The sequence below is a fragment of the Lontra canadensis genome, unplaced genomic scaffold (assembly GCF_010015895.1).
Source record: "Lontra canadensis isolate GAN:19392208 unplaced genomic scaffold, GSC_riverotter_1.0 scaffold40, whole genome shotgun sequence".
Lineage (NCBI taxonomy): Eukaryota > Metazoa > Chordata > Mammalia > Carnivora > Mustelidae > Lontra > Lontra canadensis.
In genome coordinates, this window is record NW_022631034.1 from 14,681,138 (window position 1) to 14,700,646 (window position 19,509).

Genomic DNA, 19,509 nt, shown 5'->3' on the forward strand with positions numbered 1-19,509 from the left:
GTCAACATTCTGTCACCTCAGAATGGCCCTTTATTCTCTAGCAGTAGATCTGCTCAAGCCCCAGCCCCAGGTGACCACTAATCTGTTTTCTGTCACCATAATTTATTTTTGCCTTCTCCGGACTGGTAGTTGAATGGCATCATACAATATGTACTCTTTTTGATCGTGCATTTTTACACAGAGTAGTGTTTTTGAGATTTGTCTGTGTTGGTAGTGTAGTTCAGTCCTTTTTGTTGCTGAGTAGTATTCCATTATAAGGAAACACCACTCTTTGTGTTTTCATTCTCTTATTAGGGGTTTACATCGTTTCCCCTTTTTCACTGTTACTTGTAAAGCTGCAGTTTTCCCAAGTCGTTGTACCATTTCATACTCCTGACTGCCATGAGACTTTTTCACTAACATTTAAGATTGTCAGTCTTTTAATTTTAGCCATTCAAGTGGCTTGTAGTGTCATCTCATCTTAGTTCTATTTTGCATTTATAGACTCACTGTGGTGCTTAGGGCTGATAACTATTCAACTCTCATGTGCTTATGGGTCGGTCATTCATGTATTTTTATGTAAAGTGTCCATATAGTTTCCCCATTTCTATTTGGGCTGTTTTTCTTAATAATGAGTTATGAAGATTCATAATATATCCCTTATATAGTAAGTCTTGATGACTGTATGAACTGTGAATATTTTCCCTCAGCATGTGACTTTTCTTTTTATTTTCTTAATGACGTCTTAAGAGGAGCATAAGTTTCTATGTTGCTAAAAAGTTATGCACCTTCTATAGCGTCTGGTTAATCCTATTTAACTTACTCCTCTCACCATTGTATTTTAAAGCAAATTTTAGCATCATATTATTACTGTAAATACCTTAATATGCATGCTATGCTTAAAAAAACAAAAATGTCATTTTCACACATTTGAAGATTAGCAAAAATAGTATGTTCAAAAGATAACAAAAATATGTCTAAATTTACTTCATTTTTGTAAATTTGTTAATACTTAATTTGTTTTTACCAGGATACAGGCAAATCCATGTAGTACATTTGATACATTGCTTGAGTCATTTCTCTCTACATCTTTTTTATAAACTTTTTTCCTTTTTTTTTTAAGAAATTGAGCAGATGATTTGTACTATGGAATTTCCCACATCCTGTATTTGGCTGTTTTCATCCCCATGATACCATTTTACATGATTGATATGTACTATAATTGGATCTAGAGGCTTGATCAGGTCAGGTTTAAGTTTGTTTCTTTGTATATTTTCTCAAAGAAATTTCTGTTGCATCCTGCAAAAGAGGCACGTTAGGTTGTCTTTCTTTGAGATTTTATGATTGATTAGGTGATTTAGGTGTTATCAGCCTAATCCATTTATTATAAAATTCCGTATCATTTATTTTCCCAGTGGGCTTAGCAGCCAACATGATTGTCAATTTAGGCTTAGTTATATTCTGGTAACAAAACCCCCAAAGTCACAGCATCTTGCAAGAGTGAAGGCTTATACTCCTTCACGCCGCATCACCACTGAGGTTTGGTTCTGGCTGTGCAACTGTCATCTTTAGTCAGCTCCATATTGTTTGTACCTTGGATTCAGGCTGATGGAGCCTACTAGAATGCTGCAGATCTTCTGGCACACATCATAGATTTTCCTGTATGTTCTCTTTTCTTCCCCTCTTCTTTCATTGGAGCCATTACTCAGAAATGAATCTGAAAAGTACAAGGATAGAAAAATATATTAAAAATACTATCTATAGCATTGGTTGTGAGGGAGGCTTTCCTATGAATGAAGTGTATTCAGTGTCAGGAAATCTGTGGTACAGGCATATATTATTTTAAGCATACAGAATATATAGATACGGAAAATATCATAAATAATTTGTATTCCAGTCACCCAACTGAACCACATCTTAGTATTGTACCATATTCGCTTCACATTTTGGGGAAAATAAGTAGTTATCGATAATGTGTAAGTCCTCTGGGTCCCCTCTTTCTTGATCAGACCAAGAAGGGTATAACCTTTCCTTAATAAGCCCCCCCCAAATTGGTCTACTACTATATACATTTAACAGTCGCTTTTTACACTTTTAACATTAATGATTTCACACTATATATGTGGTTGTATAATTGTCCCTTGCCATTATATTTTTATTCTTATGCATGTTAATATGTTCATCTCTAGTTAATTCTTTCGTTTGATCTAATGTACATCACAATTATTTAACTATGCCAATGATAGGTTTTTTAGTGGCTTATGCTTTTTTGCTATTAATAAGGAAAACAGGGAAGGTTTTTGTATGTCTTTGTTCACATGTGTATGTGCCTTTCTAGACATATATGGATATACACATCTAGCAATAGAATTTTTGAATGATGGAGCATGCCCATCTCCCACTTTATTAAATACTGCCAAGTTGCTCTCTAATATTGTTTACCAATTTACATCCTCACCTGTTAACGCCATTGTTCTCTCCCCATCAATCTATTTGCTAAATAACACTTTGTTATTGACATAAATGTTATCGTTCTAATGAGTTAGAATTGATCACATTATTGTTTTAATTTGCAGTTCTCAGATTACTTAATGCCTTTATTGGTTATTTTAGATTTCTCTCCTGTGAATTTGTTCTCCACGACTTTGACGTATGCATCTGTTTCTTTGTAGTTCATGCGTTCTGGACACTAATTCTTTGCAGGCTGTATAGTTTGAAAATATTTATTCTGTGCATGCTTTCTCTTTTCTACTTTGTTTATGGTATCTTTTGTTTTACAGAATAATGAAGTCAAATTTATCAGTCTGTTCTCTTAGGGTAGGTGCTTTTGGGGTGTTATTAAGAAAGTTTTCTTTGCTGGGCAGAGGGGGGTTGGGGGGGGTTATGGACATTGGGTAGGGTATGTGCTATGGTGAGTGCTGTGAAGTTTGTAAACGTGGAGATTCACAGACCTGTACCCCTGGGGGGAAAAAAATATATATATATATGTTTATAAAAAATAAAATTATAAAAAAAAAAACACTACTTCTAAAAAAAAAAAAAAAAGAAAGTTTTCTTTTTGGTGTCCTCAAAATTTTCTCTATAGTTATACCTGTAACTTTTTAAATGATCTTATATAAGACTTCAGAAATGATAAAATTTTGCCTTTTTATAATTATGTTTTAATATATCTGGAAAGGAGTTTTGTTTGTGGTATGAAGGAAGAAACTAATTTGGTTTTTGTTTTCTGGGGTTTTTTGGGGATAATATGTTGTTTCAGTACTTTTATTTCATAATTCTTTCCTTTTCCTAGTGGTTTGTAAGGCTATCTCTGTTGTTTTCTATACATGTTAGAAGTGTGTTATGCATTGCTCCTTTTGTTTTTGTTTTAATAATATTGCTATCTGGTGAGTTCTTTCATTTCTGCTCCTGGAGGAATTGATTTAGCTGCTTTTGGCATGTCTTCTCCATAAAGTCAGTCATCAAGTTCCACAATCTCAAAAAATCTTTTTTTTTCTTACAAAAAGTCTTGTTGGAATTTTTATTAGAATTACGCTGAAGAGAAGGAAACAAACCGTAAGAGACTCTCCCCCCCCCCCCCCCCCCCCCCCGTAAGAGACTCTTAACTGTAGGGGACAACTGAGGGTTGCTGGAGGGGAGGTGAGTGGGGGGTGAGTTAAATATGGATGATGGTCATTAAAGAGGACACTTGTGATTAGCCCTGGGTGTTTTATGTAAGTGATAAATCACTAAATTCTACTCTTGAAACCAGTATCATGTTGTATGTTAACTAACTGGAATTTAAATAAAAATTTGAAGAAATTAAAAATAAAATATTATGTTAAAAAAAGAACTGAGTTTGTAGATTGATTTTGAAAGAAGTTTCACAGATTTATTAACCTGTTGAAGTCTCCCAAATAAGATCTCGTATAATTCTCCATTTGTTGTTAGGTCTTCTAATGATGTTCTGTATTTTTCCCATTAATGTCTTGCACTTATAAAAATCAGGTTTATTCTTAGATAACTTGCACTATTTGTTTTTATTGTAAAGTATCGTTTTTAAGGTTACATATTCTAATTGTCTGTTGCTCAGTGTATAGGATCACAGTTGATTTTACTGATTGCACCCTTGCTAAATTCTTTTACTTCCAATCATACGGAGGCTCTCTCAAAATTACTATGTAGTTAATTATATCTTCTGTAAATAAAAAGTTTGCTTTTTTCTTCAGTCTTTACACCTTTTTTTTCTTTTTTCTTTAAAAAAAATTATTTGTTTATTGATTTATTTATTTATTTATTTATGAGAGAGGATTAACAAAAGAGCATGAGCCCTCAAGGGTATGAGTAGAGGCAGAGGGAGAAGCAGGTTCCCTACTGAGCTGGGACCCCAATAGGTGTTCTGTTCCAGGGCCCAGAGATCATCACCTGAGCCGAAGGCACCTAATGCCACCCAGATGTCATACAACTTTTTTCTTGAATTACTGCATTAGTTAGGTCTTTTAGTACAATGCTAATAAATAAAACCCCTAATAGGAGTCTTCCTGACTTTAGAAAGAATGCTTCTTGAGTTTTTCACCATTGTTTGCCTGTAGATTTGGTTAGATAATCTTCATCTGATAACAAAACCTTTCCCCAGGCAAAGATTTTTTCTTTTCTTTTATTATTTTGTAAATTGTTTTTTAATTGAATTGGTTTTGAAGTTTGTTGAATTCTTTTGGTTAATAATTTTTTTGTGTGCTTAATTTCTTAATTTGGTGAATTACATTAATATATTTTCTAATGCCCTTTAGACTTAACCTCAGTTTGTTCAAGATATTATACTTAGTGCCCGTATAATTTGTTAAGTATTTTTACAACCTTTTAATAAGAGAATATTCTGTAATTTTTTCCTTATGCTGTCTTATGCATCAGGATTATACAAGTCTTATGAAATGAGTTGAAAAGCATTCTTTCTGTATTCTGGAACAGTTTTTAAAGATTGAGTATATATTTAGCTATTATTTTATTTTCTGTAATGGTGATAAACTGTTAGGGTTTTTCATTTATTTTTTTTAGTTTTTTGTTTCTTGGAAGTTTTCCCTTTTGTCTGTTTTTAAATTTACTTATTTATTGATATAAATTTATAGATTAATATGAAGTTGATTATTGATTCTCTACAAAGATCTGTATTAATGATCCTTTTAAAATTCAAATTCTTACTTTTTTTTACTATGGATTTGATTTTTAAGCTTATGTAAATATACATTGAATGAAATTAAAGTTTGATCAGAAATATTTCATGAACGCAATTACCTCTTTGGGGATGCGTGTGTGCTTCAGTCAGTTGCGCATCTGTCTTTGACTCAGGTCATGATCTCGGGATCCTGGGATGGAGCCCCCACATCAGCTCCCTGCTCAGTGCAGAGTCTGCTTCTCCCTCTCCCTCTTGTTCTCAAATTAATTAATAAAATCTTTAAAAAGAAATTAATTCTTTGTACGTGTATGTCTATATTTGGAACTTTTCATGAAAACTCAAAAGATTTCAGTCTTTTACCCTGTCTTCTGTCTTGCTTTAAGAAAAGTTAGGAATTGGAAAAAAAGAGAAAAGTTAATAACTGAGAGTATCTTTCAGTGTAAAAAGAGTGAGGCATACATTAGTTGTATATTTTTCTCTTTTCTTCCCCTACTTTTCCTTCTTCCCACACACATGAGATCTGATACGATGAGTGAAGATCACCTGCCTACCCACCTGCTTAATATTTCTAAGCATAAACCAATAAAATAAATATTTTAACCAGCTTCTGCAGCTTACAGAATTCTAAGATTTGTATAACTCTCATTATAAATTTGTATTTTAGGTGCTTGACACATGAAAATCTTACAATGTTCTGATTTCATAGATAAAACTAAAGCTATGTGTAGTTTACACAACAAATTTTTGAAAGATTTAGAAGAATAAATTATTATCCAAAAGTTACTATAATAGTATAAGTTCATATCTGTAAAAGGAAAGGGGGTGGATGAATTAATCATATCTGTGTGTGTGTGTGTGTGTGTGTACAAACACATATACTCATCTTTGTCTATGTATGGAAATAGCTATACAAAGATATATGCCAGTAGAGTGAAGTTCAGAGAAAAATGTATGAACTGTATGTATTGAATTATTTAAAAAGTATATTACTTTTAAAAATTCTAATATATGAAACTAATGAATTTTGTATATAATTCCTCTCATTTCATCAATAAAAAGACATAATCTTATTACTAATATAAAATAGTTGACTTTAGCAGAAACAATAGTACTTTTCCGTTCTTTTTAAAAATTATGTGACTATGATGAATATTGATGGTAAAGTATTATAATCTTTATTGGAATTATTGTAGACATGTTTATGTTGATGACACTTAAATTATATGTGTGTGTGTGTGTGTGTGTGTGTGTATGGAAAAAAAGTTTAACAACATTGGTCTTGTTGATTTAGGTTAATGTTCTTAGTGTTATGTCAGCTTGTTTGCCTTTCCATGAATTTTTGAACTTTGGAATAAAGTACAGTGGTTGAGTAAACTTTTACTATAAAGGCCCAAATAATATATATCCTAGGCAACTACACCACATGGTCTGAGTTGCAAACGCTTACCTGACATTGTAGCACCCAAGCGGCCATAAACAATGTGTAAATGAGCATACATGGATGTATTTTAGTAAAACTTTATTTACAAGAAAAGATGACAGGCCAGATTTGGCACACCGGGCCTGTTTTGCCCAACTTAAATATGTAAACATTTATAGTAACTAGTGAGAATTAATGGGAGGTTTTAACATAATGCCAGACATTTTCTCATAAAATGTTGTGCTGTGCTGGTCTCCCCATGTTTAGAAATTAGAGAAAAGCAAGTATTGCAAAATTGAGCTATGAAATTTCATTATCTCTTAAAATGTATCCTATGCAAAGAAATAAATGTATACATGTAATAAAGGCACTCAGACTTATGCTTCATATTTCATTTTGCTATTGGCAAGGAATGTTCATTGAAAAGTTATTTAACGTACAGAGCCAAAAAACTCATTTTGAAATAGGTTTGTTTATTTTCGATATAAATGAAACTTTGAAAGGTGTGCGCTTTCAGCTCATACACCATTAGTATTCCTAGGGTAAATGTCTGGAATTAGTTGATGACAAAAGATACAAAACTATGAAAAAAATGTTAAAATTATTATATAAAAATTTTTAGAGTGGTCAAGGTTTTAGACCTCCTCGAGTCATTTAGTTCATGATTTTATTGAAATGTAACAGTAAAGTTTTATAAGTAGGAAAAAAAGAAGTAGTGGTTTTCATGCAATTATCATTTGCCTCTTTGTAGTTTAAAGAATGCCCTTTTCTCCTTCCCCTCATCCAGTTCTGGAAGTTGCAGTACTCAGTACCGAAGGACAGGTCCAAGACTTTAAATTTCCTCTGGGCATCAAAGGCGCTGGCAGCTCAATCCAGCTCTCTGCAAATACTGTCAAACAGAACAGCAGGAATGGTAAGATGGAGCAGAGTCTTTTAAAAATTGACAGGTTTTTTGTTCATTTAAATCTATTAATCCTAAAATGCCAACTATTTGACTCCTTGTGTAACAATGCTGCTTACCATTTAAAAGCAGATTTAAAATAATGCTTTACTCTTTCCCAAGAAACTTAATCTATACAGAATCCATAAGGACATTTTTCCCTTTTATTCTTACTTGAATGTATTTTATTTTATCCATAAGCATATTTCCTGGAAAGGCATATGACTACTTTTACCTTCCTAGGTCTTGCAAAGTTGGTGTTCATCATTTACCGGAGTTTGGGACAGTTTCTTAGTACAGAAAATGCAACCATAAAACTGGGTGCTGACTTTATTGGTCGGAATAGCACGATTGCAGTGAATTCCCACGTCATTTCTGTTTCAATCAATAAAGAATCCAGCCGAGTCTACTTGACAGATCCTGTGCTTTTTACCCTGCCACACATTGATGTAAGTTACATGTGCTGATGAAGTAGTGGAAGGTTATAAAACCAGTGAGGAAAGAAAACGCAAAACTTTACATGCTGGGGATGGGGAGAGAGGGAATGGGAAGATGGCAAAGAGGAGAGGAAAGACCTTTCCATTTGAATTTCAAATGTTGGATTCGGTCAGACATAAGTTTATTTAAGTCTGTGAACATAAAATTAAATGAGCCTGGTTCAGTGATTATTAGAACTTAAGTGTATTCTTAATGAAAGCTAATTCAGTAATCAACAGGAAAATGTAAATGACTGTAATTTGTTTTAGAATGAAAATTAACTCTTACCTTAACAGCAGGATAACCGAATGTTAACTCTTAGGACTCTGCCTTTTTAGTGTGGCAGACCTTTTGTTTTTGTTTTTGTTCTTTTTGACTTTACTGATCCTATGTGACACAATTGTTATCAAGCATTGGGTTTTTAAAAATCTAGGCTTGAAGACATGTGATTTCTCTGCCGTGCCTTAGAATGAAGTTGGTAGTTAAATTACTGCACTGTGTTGGAAGATTGCAGAATTTTGGCTTCCGTTATAAGCAGAATGAATAAGTGCCCACAGACAGCCAAGTGTATCTCCAGAATCGGCAAGGAAAAAAAAAAAATTGTGCGGCCATTCTCTTACGTCTGCTGCAGTTGGTTCACTCTCTTAAAAATCCTGATGTTGCTAAAATGTCACTTAGAATAAAAATGGGCCCCAAATCGATTTTAAAATACTTGATCCTTACAGAATTTTCTCAGGACAAATTCATGGGTCTCATTTTGTCAGAAAAGAAAAAAAAAATGATTCCAATGTACCATCAGTATGTAAAATCATAAGATGGAAATTGTAATTGTGTAAAATGGGTCTTTGGTAATTTGGAGTACACTTTAGAATGTTTCGGACTATAAAACCCCTTTTAAGTTAGATATCTGCCTTGTATAACATAGTCTACAATTTTGCTGATGAAAAACTTTATAGTCCGAAACATGCAAAGTTTAATCTAAATTACCTTTTACACATATTAAACAATTGCTATTGCCATCTTAGAGTGTAAAATCCTAATTTTATCTTGTCATTTTATTTCCCAGCCTGACAATTATTTCAATGCAAACTGCTCCTTCTGGAACTACTCAGAAAGAACTATGATGGGATATTGGTCTACCCAGGGCTGCAAGCTGGTTGACACTAATAAAACCCGTACAACGTGTGCATGCAGCCACCTAACCAATTTTGCAATTCTCATGGCCCACAGAGAAATTGCAGTAAGTATTTGTACTTCTAATTAGTAGCAGAGAAAAACCTCAGGAGATTCGAAACAGTTTTATAATAGTCCCTTCTTTGGGTGTTTATCGTAACTAAAAAGCAAACAAAGTAGTGTGGATTTCTAAATGTCATTACACTGTCCGTATATTTTTTTAATGTCTTGGCATTCTATTTATTGTTACTTCTCAAAATCATGTGCTTTGAAGACTCATTCTAGATTTTTCTCCTTTGGGCAGGTGTTTAGCAGAGGCAGTCGGGAATTTAAAAAATGAATAGCGATAGGTCCTACAACAGAGACTGAGGGCTCTAAAGTTTAACACACTTTCTTCATCTGGAATGTTTGAATCTTGTTTGACAGCTTTTGTTTTAAGTTTTTCTCACAACTTTGCACACTGTGCAGAACTGCAGATTTTAAAGGTCAGGATAACTTCTGGGATGTTTCTTCATATTCCTTTCTGTGATGAAGGGAATGATAGCCAGAATATAAAAACATTTTAAGAAATAGAGCACGAAAACTCGCAGGTCTGTTGTGTATTTGAGTCAGTATATAAATAAATATCAAAACTCAAGGAGGAAATGAAAACTTAAAATTTTTTTGTTAGCCAGGAAAGTCATTAAGATACCAATTATTTTTAATCATAACTGAATATCCTTTATCCTATTATATAAATATCTGGGTTTACGTAGGTAATTATTTCAGCCATTATTTTGAAATGATTGGATTCTTACATTATATTCTAGGTAAAATCTTCCACTTTCTTAGGTCATTCTTTGGATATAAATGAGATTGATCTGTTACGTGATCAACTTTTCATCTTAGCTTTGAGCCCTGTTTGAACACATAAGAATATTCATAGAGTTTGGTATTAAAAGATGAGCTACCATGGTGAAAGCTATCTTAACCTTTTAGTTGAAGCAATGCAGGAATACTAATGTTCCTCATACTATTTTTGTTTTCAGTACAAAGATGGAGTTCACGAATTACTCCTTACAGTCATCACCTGGGTGGGAATTGTCATTTCCCTTGTTTGCCTGGCTATATGCATCTTCACCTTCTGCTTTTTCCGTGGTCTGCAGAGTGACCGCAATACTATTCACAAGAACCTTTGTATCAACCTTTTCATTGCGGAATTCATTTTCCTAATAGGCATTGACAAGACGAAATACATGGTAAGCACCCCTTCGGCTTATCGCCCTCGGATCTCTGACAATTACTATAACAGGTGTGAATCCACACACGATGCCTATATAGATATTTGATCTTGTAACAATAAAGTTGACAATGGCGATCTTGGCAGATAATTTGTAATAAAAGCGTAATCGTTAGGTATTATTGTTATGAGTGAACTCATTTCTTGCATCAAGGTGCTTTTGCATTTTTCTGGGTTGTTATTAAGACACGTAATTTGAATAGAAGAGTGCCAGGGACACTGAAATGAAAAGATCCTATTTTTACAGTTTTCATTTTGCTTACATAGTCATTCTGGTCCGTGATCATTTCTTCATCTTCTGAGCAATTTGTTCATCATCAGGAGGTCTCCGTGTCAGAAATAGTACTTAATCAGTAGTTACTGCTTTACCCTGTACTCATCTGCACTGGGATGAATTTTAAGAATGCTCCGCATATGACAGGAAAAGAATGTGAGGAATTAGATCCAGGGTATTCATCACTAAAGTGAATTTTTAAATTCTGTTACTGAAAATATAAAAATAATATATTTGGAAACAATTGTTCTAAAGACATATGGAGCAAATAACCTGTAAGTAGAATATTCAGATTTAATAGTGGATAATTTTAGAAAGGAAATTAACATATATTTTCTTATTTACACTTAATTTTACTAAAAATAGTTGGGTCTCACAGTGATGAAATTTCTAGCACACCTGCCATTATACTCTATTAAGCATTAAACTCTTCAAATTTGTAGTGTTTAGAACTCATTTCCATTTGTTAAAAAAATTTTTTTTAAGAAACAGTTTAAATAATGTTGTATTTTAAAAACAATCATGAGCACTGTCAGTGAATATTGCATCATTTTGGGGTGCCCTGCTTGTATTCATGTGTTCTGTCTTGGGTTTTTTGTTCTTTTCCTTTCTAGATTGCTTGTCCAATATTTGCAGGACTTTTACACTTTTTCTTTTTGGCCGCTTTTGCTTGGATGTGTCTAGAAGGTGTACAGCTCTACCTGATGTTGGTTGAAGTGTTTGAAAGTGAATATTCAAGGAAGAAATATTATTATGTCGCTGGTTACTTGTTTCCTGCCACCGTGGTTGGGGTTTCAGCTGCTATTGACTATAAGAGCTATGGAACAGAAAAAGCGTAAGTAATTGCAAGCGACCTGAGTGTTTTTCAAGTGAATAATTTTTTAAAGCCTGTTAGCTGTCAGTGAGGGTCCCTGACAGACTAAAATAGCATCTGAAAGCTTTATTGGTAAGAGAATGGGCATGCCGTGCACAAATTACAATCAAGTCTTTTGTAATTTTCTAGGTTCAGAGGATTTGTACTCCGGCAAGGCAGATTCTAAATTATGGACTTTATTTTTAACACAAAAGATTGACCTGAAACAAATTGAAAAAGTAAATAACTTTTTGGCCTTAGAAAGATATTAAGTAAAAATTCTTCTGAACTTAAAGCATCTGACAGGTTTAACTACTCAGTTTTAACCTAATGCTTCATTAGCTCTCTTTGTGCAGCCGACCCTCTAGCTAACTCTCATTCTGAATTGTGACAGTAGCACATTCCATCCCATATGTTCTACTTTGATAATATTTTGTCAGGCAGTTTAAAAGGATTAAAATAAGTCACTGTCTTTCATTTATAAAAAATACAGATATTTATGGAAAATGACAGAAGGTAGACATAGCCATATTTGTCAGGCTTTTATTTGCTAGGAGCATGAATTTGCCTCCCAATTCTGCTTATATTTGCCTTTGATAAAATTAGTTATATAAAGATTCCTTGGACTAAAGAAAGCTTTTTGACTAAACAGATGATGAAAGACAAATAAAAAAAATTCAGTGGGGATTCAATGTTATATGAAAAATGAAACACTAAGTAAAATCTGTCTTAATAAGTTGATGCATCATTTACTCTAATACTCTATGAGTGCTGTGCTTTGATTTTTTTATCTCCTATTCATCCATTCCCAGTTGAGGTATTTATTATATTTATGCTGTGCTGTTTTGAAACAGGCATAACAGCTGAATATTTTGTCTGTTTTGTTTCATAGGGTTAAACACTGTCGCTCAGATATAGATCTAAAAGGCGAATTTTGAAGATAAGAACTTTAAAATGATGAGACCATTTGGAATATTGAGTTTCAAGTTTTCCTTAATATAGTCAGAGGTCTTAAGAATTAAGGATTGGGGTGTGGTGGGGTTTATTGTTTATCCCATACGAGCAGAATAATGAATGCCTTTACCAAATTTAAAACCTGAAATGAAAAACAGTAAGCTGAAGTAAATAAATTACTACTCTTTACATCAAAGCCAACTCAAAATTATTAAAATTGTTCTTACCCATGACAAATGAATTTTCAAAGGCAGATATAAAGATAGTTTTGCTAGATTTTTAAGAATTCTATATTTTTGTTAATGTTGAGGATCCATTGAAGCTACTTAATACATACTCTTCTTTTCATAATAGTTGCTGGCTTCATGTTGATAACTATTTTATATGGAGTTTCATTGGACCAGTTACCTTCATTATTCTGGTAAGCAAACTCTGTTTTCCCTTCATTTTTAGCTTGCTGCTTTTGTAGTGCCACTGAAAGATAACTGGTTTTATTTTTAATTTATCTGTGCGTTCAAGGGTTTATAAACATGTCTAACCTACAGGATAAAACTGCGTGTATACCTTAAATGTTATACCGTTATTGAGAGTTTATGTACTTGCTGATTGGTACTATTTCAAAAATCCTTTTTCCTCTAAAAAATACTTTTTCTTTTCTAATTTAGTTTGCTACAATGCATGTCATAATCTAAAAAAATATGTAAACTATGTTTAGATTGCATGATTTGGGCCTAATTTAATAATTAGAAAGGAATAACTGAAATGTATAGTGTATTTTGGTTTTGGGTAGTGGAGTTTTTTGCTGAGTTGTAGTTCAGGAGTTTTGTCTCCAAAATCTGTAATATTAGCCCTGTATCAAGTGATGTGGCATTTATAAATTAAACGAATGTTTTGTGGAATTGAAAGAACATTAGCTTAATACTTATTATATTAATTTCCACATAATAATTTAGTGCTTTTAAATAAGTGTCCACACCCTAAGCTTTTTAGAGCACAAAAAATTTTTTTAAGCTTAGATTAATACCTGAGTCTTAAATCAATTTTAAACTCATAAGAAATAAAGTTACTTTTCAAATGCCAAATAAAAATATTGGTCTTCAAGAAATTTTTTAAAAATAAATTGTTTACCCATTAAATATAGTGACATAACGTGACATAAGGTGTTTTTTAACTGCTTACATTACCATTAGTCAAATATTTGAAATATAGTTGAAATAAAAGGATGTAGGGAAAATATTTGGTTTTCGGTATTTAAAACTTCACTGAGTTTTAGCATTACGCTGTTACAGATAGATGCTACTGACCATTATAAGATTGAAAGGGAAATATAAGCAAGTTTAAATATTGCCTATATCTTTTAAATACCTATTTTAAGGACTTTTTTAAAGAAGTGATACACATGAACTTATTAGGATATTTCTGTATTTAACTAGTGTTTCATAAAATTGAGGGGAAAAATGTAGTAGTTCAAGGAAACTTAAAACCACTTCAAATGTATGTACTTTTGTTCTTAAAATGAATTATACACTTACACAATGCAAAATGAAAATTTCAGGTGAATGCCTGTATGAATCAAGCCAGTAAATCATTCTCAAGTCTTCCTAAGAAAGCTTATTTCTCATCAGAATTACTCAATCCAAATGATTACTCTAGTTTTAGTTCTCGGTTTATTTAAGTTAACATAGCCTAAACCACTCTCAAAGTCAATGGTAAACTGCTGAATTGAAGTGGCATGATCCTTAAAGACACATGCTTCTCTTTTTTTCCCCCTGAACCCTTAGCTAATCATATTGATAACTTTGAAAATTATAATGACCATTTCAGAGACAATCTAATCTATAAAAGTATGTGTTAACTTATGTTGTACTAGTTTTGTTTATTTCCATCTAAAAATAAATACTGACTTTAGAGTATTAAAATTTCTTTCACTTGGACAAAAGACATTAATGTTCACATATACTCAGCTTCTAGTAAGAAAAGAAGTGAAGGACATTATATTGCCCATTTACAGTGTGAACCCTACTGTTATTTATTAGTTTTGTCATCATTGTTATTCTGTACCCAGTCATTTAGGTTGAAATGTGAAGGGCTTTGAGGAATAGTGTTCCCAGCTTTAAGGGGGAAAAAAAAAAACCAACAAAAACCAAACACAGCAAGTAGCTGTTTTGACAATATAGATCCTAGGAGTAATTGTCCTGCAACTGCTTTGTCCTCTAATTCTCCTGACGCAGAGAGGCAAAGAGTGGTATAGAGGTGTAAAACATCATGCATAACCTAAATTGAGATATATGATTGTTCAGCATGTTTGTTGAATGTTAATATATTTATAACACATACATCCTTGTGATGAGAAAGGATATTTAAAAGTCAATACAAACACAAATCTTAGTAATATAAATTGCATTATATACTACCCTTTTAAGGAGTACGCTTAGAACAAAAAGTACTCATTGCAATTCCTGGAAAGGGATTGTGTTCCTTTTGGAATTTTGCATTTCCAGCTTTTCTGAATTGAAGCCATTTAACTTAGTAATATTAAGTAAGTGTATGTTTTTTATAATGTTCTATGAAGAAAAATAACATGCTATGGAAGATAAAACTTATTGCTTCTGTATTTCTATAGACTGTCTTGCCTACAGGCACTAGAGTTATTATATCTATGAGAAAAGTGCTTGTAAGTAATGAGCAGTGGGAAACCATTAGTATGCCTGAAATGGTTTAATGAAAGCTTGGATCATGACACGTCAGGAGCTGTTCTTATCATTTGGACAGCTCCATCTGCATCGTTAATAATTAATTCAGTTCAGTAAGAGTTCAGCTCACACACTCATTTAGAAGTCTTCTTCAGAGAACACCTCTCTGGCTGCTAGTCCCAGGGAGAAATAGGCTTCTGCTCGGCTAACAGGAAAGATCTGGAGATACAAGTGCAGTTTAGAGTTGCATTTGCTAGGTAGCAAAAGCTCCAGGGAGGACAAAAAGGGTCAGAACATGTGCAGTTCAGTTAGGTTACTTCAGAGTGGTGTTTCTGTTCTTCTGTCTTATCATATCCATGTCAGCACTGCGAGCTGTGGAATGAATTTTAAGCTGCTAAGCTCAGACGGATGTGATTCAATTGAGCAGGTTGAGGACTCTAAAACAAACTGTGCGCTCCTGCAATCGCTGGTTCCCTCTGCTTGTTTCCAAGTCGTTTGTATTTTCGTGTCCCCGGTGTGGGTGGGTAGTTGGCTATGCCCTATCATCAAGCAGCAAATTATACTGGCAAATTATCTATACTAGAACTCATGAAATTATTATTTTGAGATAAGTGAAAGAGTCTTATTTGTCATTACAGAAGAAGGAGTGCCCCATTTGGCAATTAACTCTATTTAGCTGAATAGGAAAATCTGTTTCTTCTGAATTTGCCGTCTCTTTCACGTAGAATTCTATTAAGAGATGCCTGTCTACCTATTTACCTATGTGTACACACATAAACACACACACAGCAGAGATAAAATCTGATTAATTCCTGGATGAGTTGCTTTATCTCTAAAATTAATCATCAGTGTGGGCGTTAAGCTTGGTGGGTTGGTATTTCGTATATAACACAGTCCTACAGCTGTACTTAACTAGTGACTTCTCTGTGAATGATTGAGTCATGACATGCACTTTCCAGGTTCTTTGTATACAGAGTTGTAACTCCATCTTTTTCCTTTCTCACTGATGCGTAATGCCTTTCAACGTATCCCAAAATATGTACTCTGTTTAAGGTTACTGGTATTTATGTTGGAAAGAGAGAAACAAAAAAACAAGTGGACAAAAAGTGGTTGCATTGGAATTTGAGGGGAGAAGAGCAGCACTTGGATGATAGAGACATTCTTCTCTCCCTGGCTTTTTGCCTGCTTTCCAGGAAGAAATAGGAGAAATTCCTCTGATGGTTAGGATTTCTTTTATTTTTTAAATGCATACCAAATGCAGGAAAATAAATTGAGAGGAAATAAAAGTGAGGAGAAAAAGATCACTTACTCTAATTAGAAAGGGGGGAAAAAAAAAAGAAGAAGAAGAGGAAGCAGCCCAGAGGTTTATGGCTAAAAAGAACCATTTATGTTATGGGGAAAATGCAAAGAAGGAACAACTCAGATTTGTAATCAGTAATTCATTTGAAACTAACTTTTTTTTGCCTGTGACTGTTTGGAATGATAGATTTAATCAAAGATATTTCTATTTGCCCTTCAATTTCTTGTTCTGATTCCCTTAGTTACATTTTAAGAGAACGGAAAAGAAGAGAGGGAAAAAAATATTTTACTCTACAGAATCATGACTCTTATGAAGTGTATCACTTCCTGAAAAAGATCACAGCCAACAATAATTTTTCTATGAAAATACATATATATATTTTAGCACTGGAGAGAAAGAAAGAACTCTAAAACTTCCTTTTAAAAAATTATTTTCATTTCAGGATTTGTTCTATTTAATTCCAGAAAGCATTTTACTGTCATACATATTGGTGATAATATAAAAATATTCAATACCTAAATGACATAAGTATCTTTTTCATTATTTTAGTAAGACTAAGAAACACATTATCAGTGAAATTTTTAATGTGGATTTGGGGAAAAGAAAAGTACCTTGTGTTTAGCTTTTTTTTGGGGGGCTGTTGTGTATTATGGTTTATAGTATGTCTTGTGTGCTTTTTTTCATAATTAGTTTTTCTTGAAATGATGGTATTTTTGTCCTGTTGAAGACACCATTGCTTTATTATTTGTATATTTTCAAGTTGTATTTCCAAGTCTAAATTAGTATTGGATTTAACTATAAATTTCTTGGCAACTTAAATTTTAGAGTGCTAATTATAATTCTTCTGTTTGGTTTTTTAAATTGGAGAAATCACAGATATTCGTGAAACAATTTGTGTGCAAAAATCTTTCTGTGGTTTTATGATTATTTTTCTACTATTTTTAATTGTTTTTTAAAAGATTCTCTTTTTAAAACATCTTTTGAAACATTCAATTCTACTATGTTAGAAACGACAGTCCTTTTTTGGACTCAATTATGAGTTTGTGTGATGTTTAGGTATGTGAGTGGGACACAAACAGGTTTGAGGAAACAGAACTAACTGTTAAACATACTGTTTGTCTACTGGGAGTAGGAGTGTGTGGACATTTTAGTCATTTGCTGATCATGGGATGGTAGTGTTTAACAAAGAAAGAGAGAATTAGTTATTCTAGCAAGTCGATCAGGTAGAAGTCATTTGAAGAGCACATCTCTTATGTTCAGAATTTCCTTGAGGCTGTATTTTATATATGAATTTATTATTTACTTTCAACTCACTGATCATCTCTGAGTGATTTCTAAAATGGATGACTCTTTCTAGATGTAGAATCTTTTTTTTTTTTTTAATAAAAAACTAGTATGTTTTTGCTTTGCTAGGAGAGACTCTTACTTTTCTCACCAGAATAAACTGGTTAATTATATCTGTAAAGTTGCTGGGCAATGGAACCATCACAAAGTGTATTGAATCCCAGCACTGATATTATAGCACCTAAGTAATATCTGGCACAAGGTATTTAACAACTTAGAATGTAAACTGACTCTCCAAGTGCTTCCTGTTACCTCTGGACATAGGATTATTATAAGTGAATGTACTATATTTGTAACTAGAAAAAAGCACTAAACACATATAAATGCTAACGATCCTCAGTAGAGTGATACGAGAGGAAGGAGAGAAGAGGTATCTATCTACCAGGCTGTTTTTTAAGGGTTAAATAAGATAGGCTTTCTGTGTCACATTCAACTTGGTTAATTCTGCCTTAAAAAAAAAAAGAAAGAAAGAAAGAAATGGCTTTGTATCATATTTAAATTTAATTCTATTTTTCAGTGGGTAGACTCCATTTTCATTTCAGTTTTACTTGAAAATGTGTTAGTTCTGAAGTAACTGTTTTATTTCAGAATTTTAATATGGTCATCTTCATTGAAAAATGTTGGTATGTGTTCATCCTCAAGATTTCACATTTTGTACTCCTTTTCTTTTCATAACATGATACCTTATACATCCACATTTTTCCAAATTCGCGTTCTTTATTTTCTTGTAGTTTTTACATTATACAATTCTACAAAGAAGTTGTATAACTTTTTTTCTTCCTGGAGTGTACTACCACTACTATTTATTACTGAGGGGTTAATTAACATGCTTAGGAAGTGATGAACACCAAATTGTGGCCCTATATGTTTTACGAAATTGTGTAAGAAAAGGAAGGGGGAAGAAATAACCCAAGGTCCAGAATTACAGAATGAAAGAAAGAAATGGTTATATTACGACATTCAAAAAGAAGGGTCCAGAAGTTTTAAAGGATTTTAACTCTAAATCTACAAGGCAGCTTTTTTCCCCTAAGAGTTGGATCAGTGTGTTTATTTGCATTTTGTTTTGTTTGTTTTTAGGATATTTGGAGTTCTTATTTGTAACCATTCTCTAATTTTATTAGTTAAGACCTACTGTTGCATAAAATAAAAAGTAAAAACACTGTTGATTTTGCCTTTAAAAAATTAGAGATGTACTGTACCATCATCTTTAGAAACTAAGTCCGCTATTTACTGTCCTCAGAAGGATCTCCCTAACTTTTCAAAGGTAGAAATTGTATCTTACGTGCAATACAATAGGCACATTCTTGTATGGAGCAATAAGGGCAATACATATTAGTTGAATGAATTGCATTATATTGTAATATCTCTGAAAATGTAAACATTTATTTATATGTGACCACCTGGAATAATCATTAGAATATAAAGCTAGTGTTTCTACATATTTGTTTGCTTTTTCTCTGGACAAATATTTTAATAAGTTAATGTTTAAGTAGGTGTTTTAAACAGAGAGTTTCTTTTGTCCTTCTTTTGTTAATAGTAAGTAATTAACATGAAACGATAGAATGCTATCTGCCAACACTTGCAAATTATACCCATTGACCTCATTTTATCCCTTAAGAGGAAATTCTACATCTAAGAGAAATAATAAGGCACAGTTGACAAAATGAGTGA

The 19,509-nt window shown here is 32.8% G+C and overlaps 1 protein-coding gene across 35 annotated transcripts in view; it reads left to right on the top strand.

Moving 5' to 3' along the window:
- Nucleotides 1-19,509, top strand: part of ADGRL2 (adhesion G protein-coupled receptor L2) — a 382,248-nt gene that overhangs the window by 348,122 nt on the left and 14,617 nt on the right. For all 35 annotated transcript variants that reach the window (XM_032870191.1, XM_032870192.1, XM_032870194.1 and 32 more), the window contains 6 exons: nt 7,339-7,464; nt 7,735-7,940; nt 9,035-9,208; nt 10,170-10,379; nt 11,309-11,529; nt 12,856-12,922. In XM_032870191.1, coding sequence (XP_032726082.1) covers nt 7,339-7,464; nt 7,735-7,940; nt 9,035-9,208; nt 10,170-10,379; nt 11,309-11,529; nt 12,856-12,922 — 1,004 coding nt within the window. The remainder of the gene's footprint in view (nt 1-7,338; nt 7,465-7,734; nt 7,941-9,034; nt 9,209-10,169; nt 10,380-11,308; nt 11,530-12,855; nt 12,923-19,509) is intronic.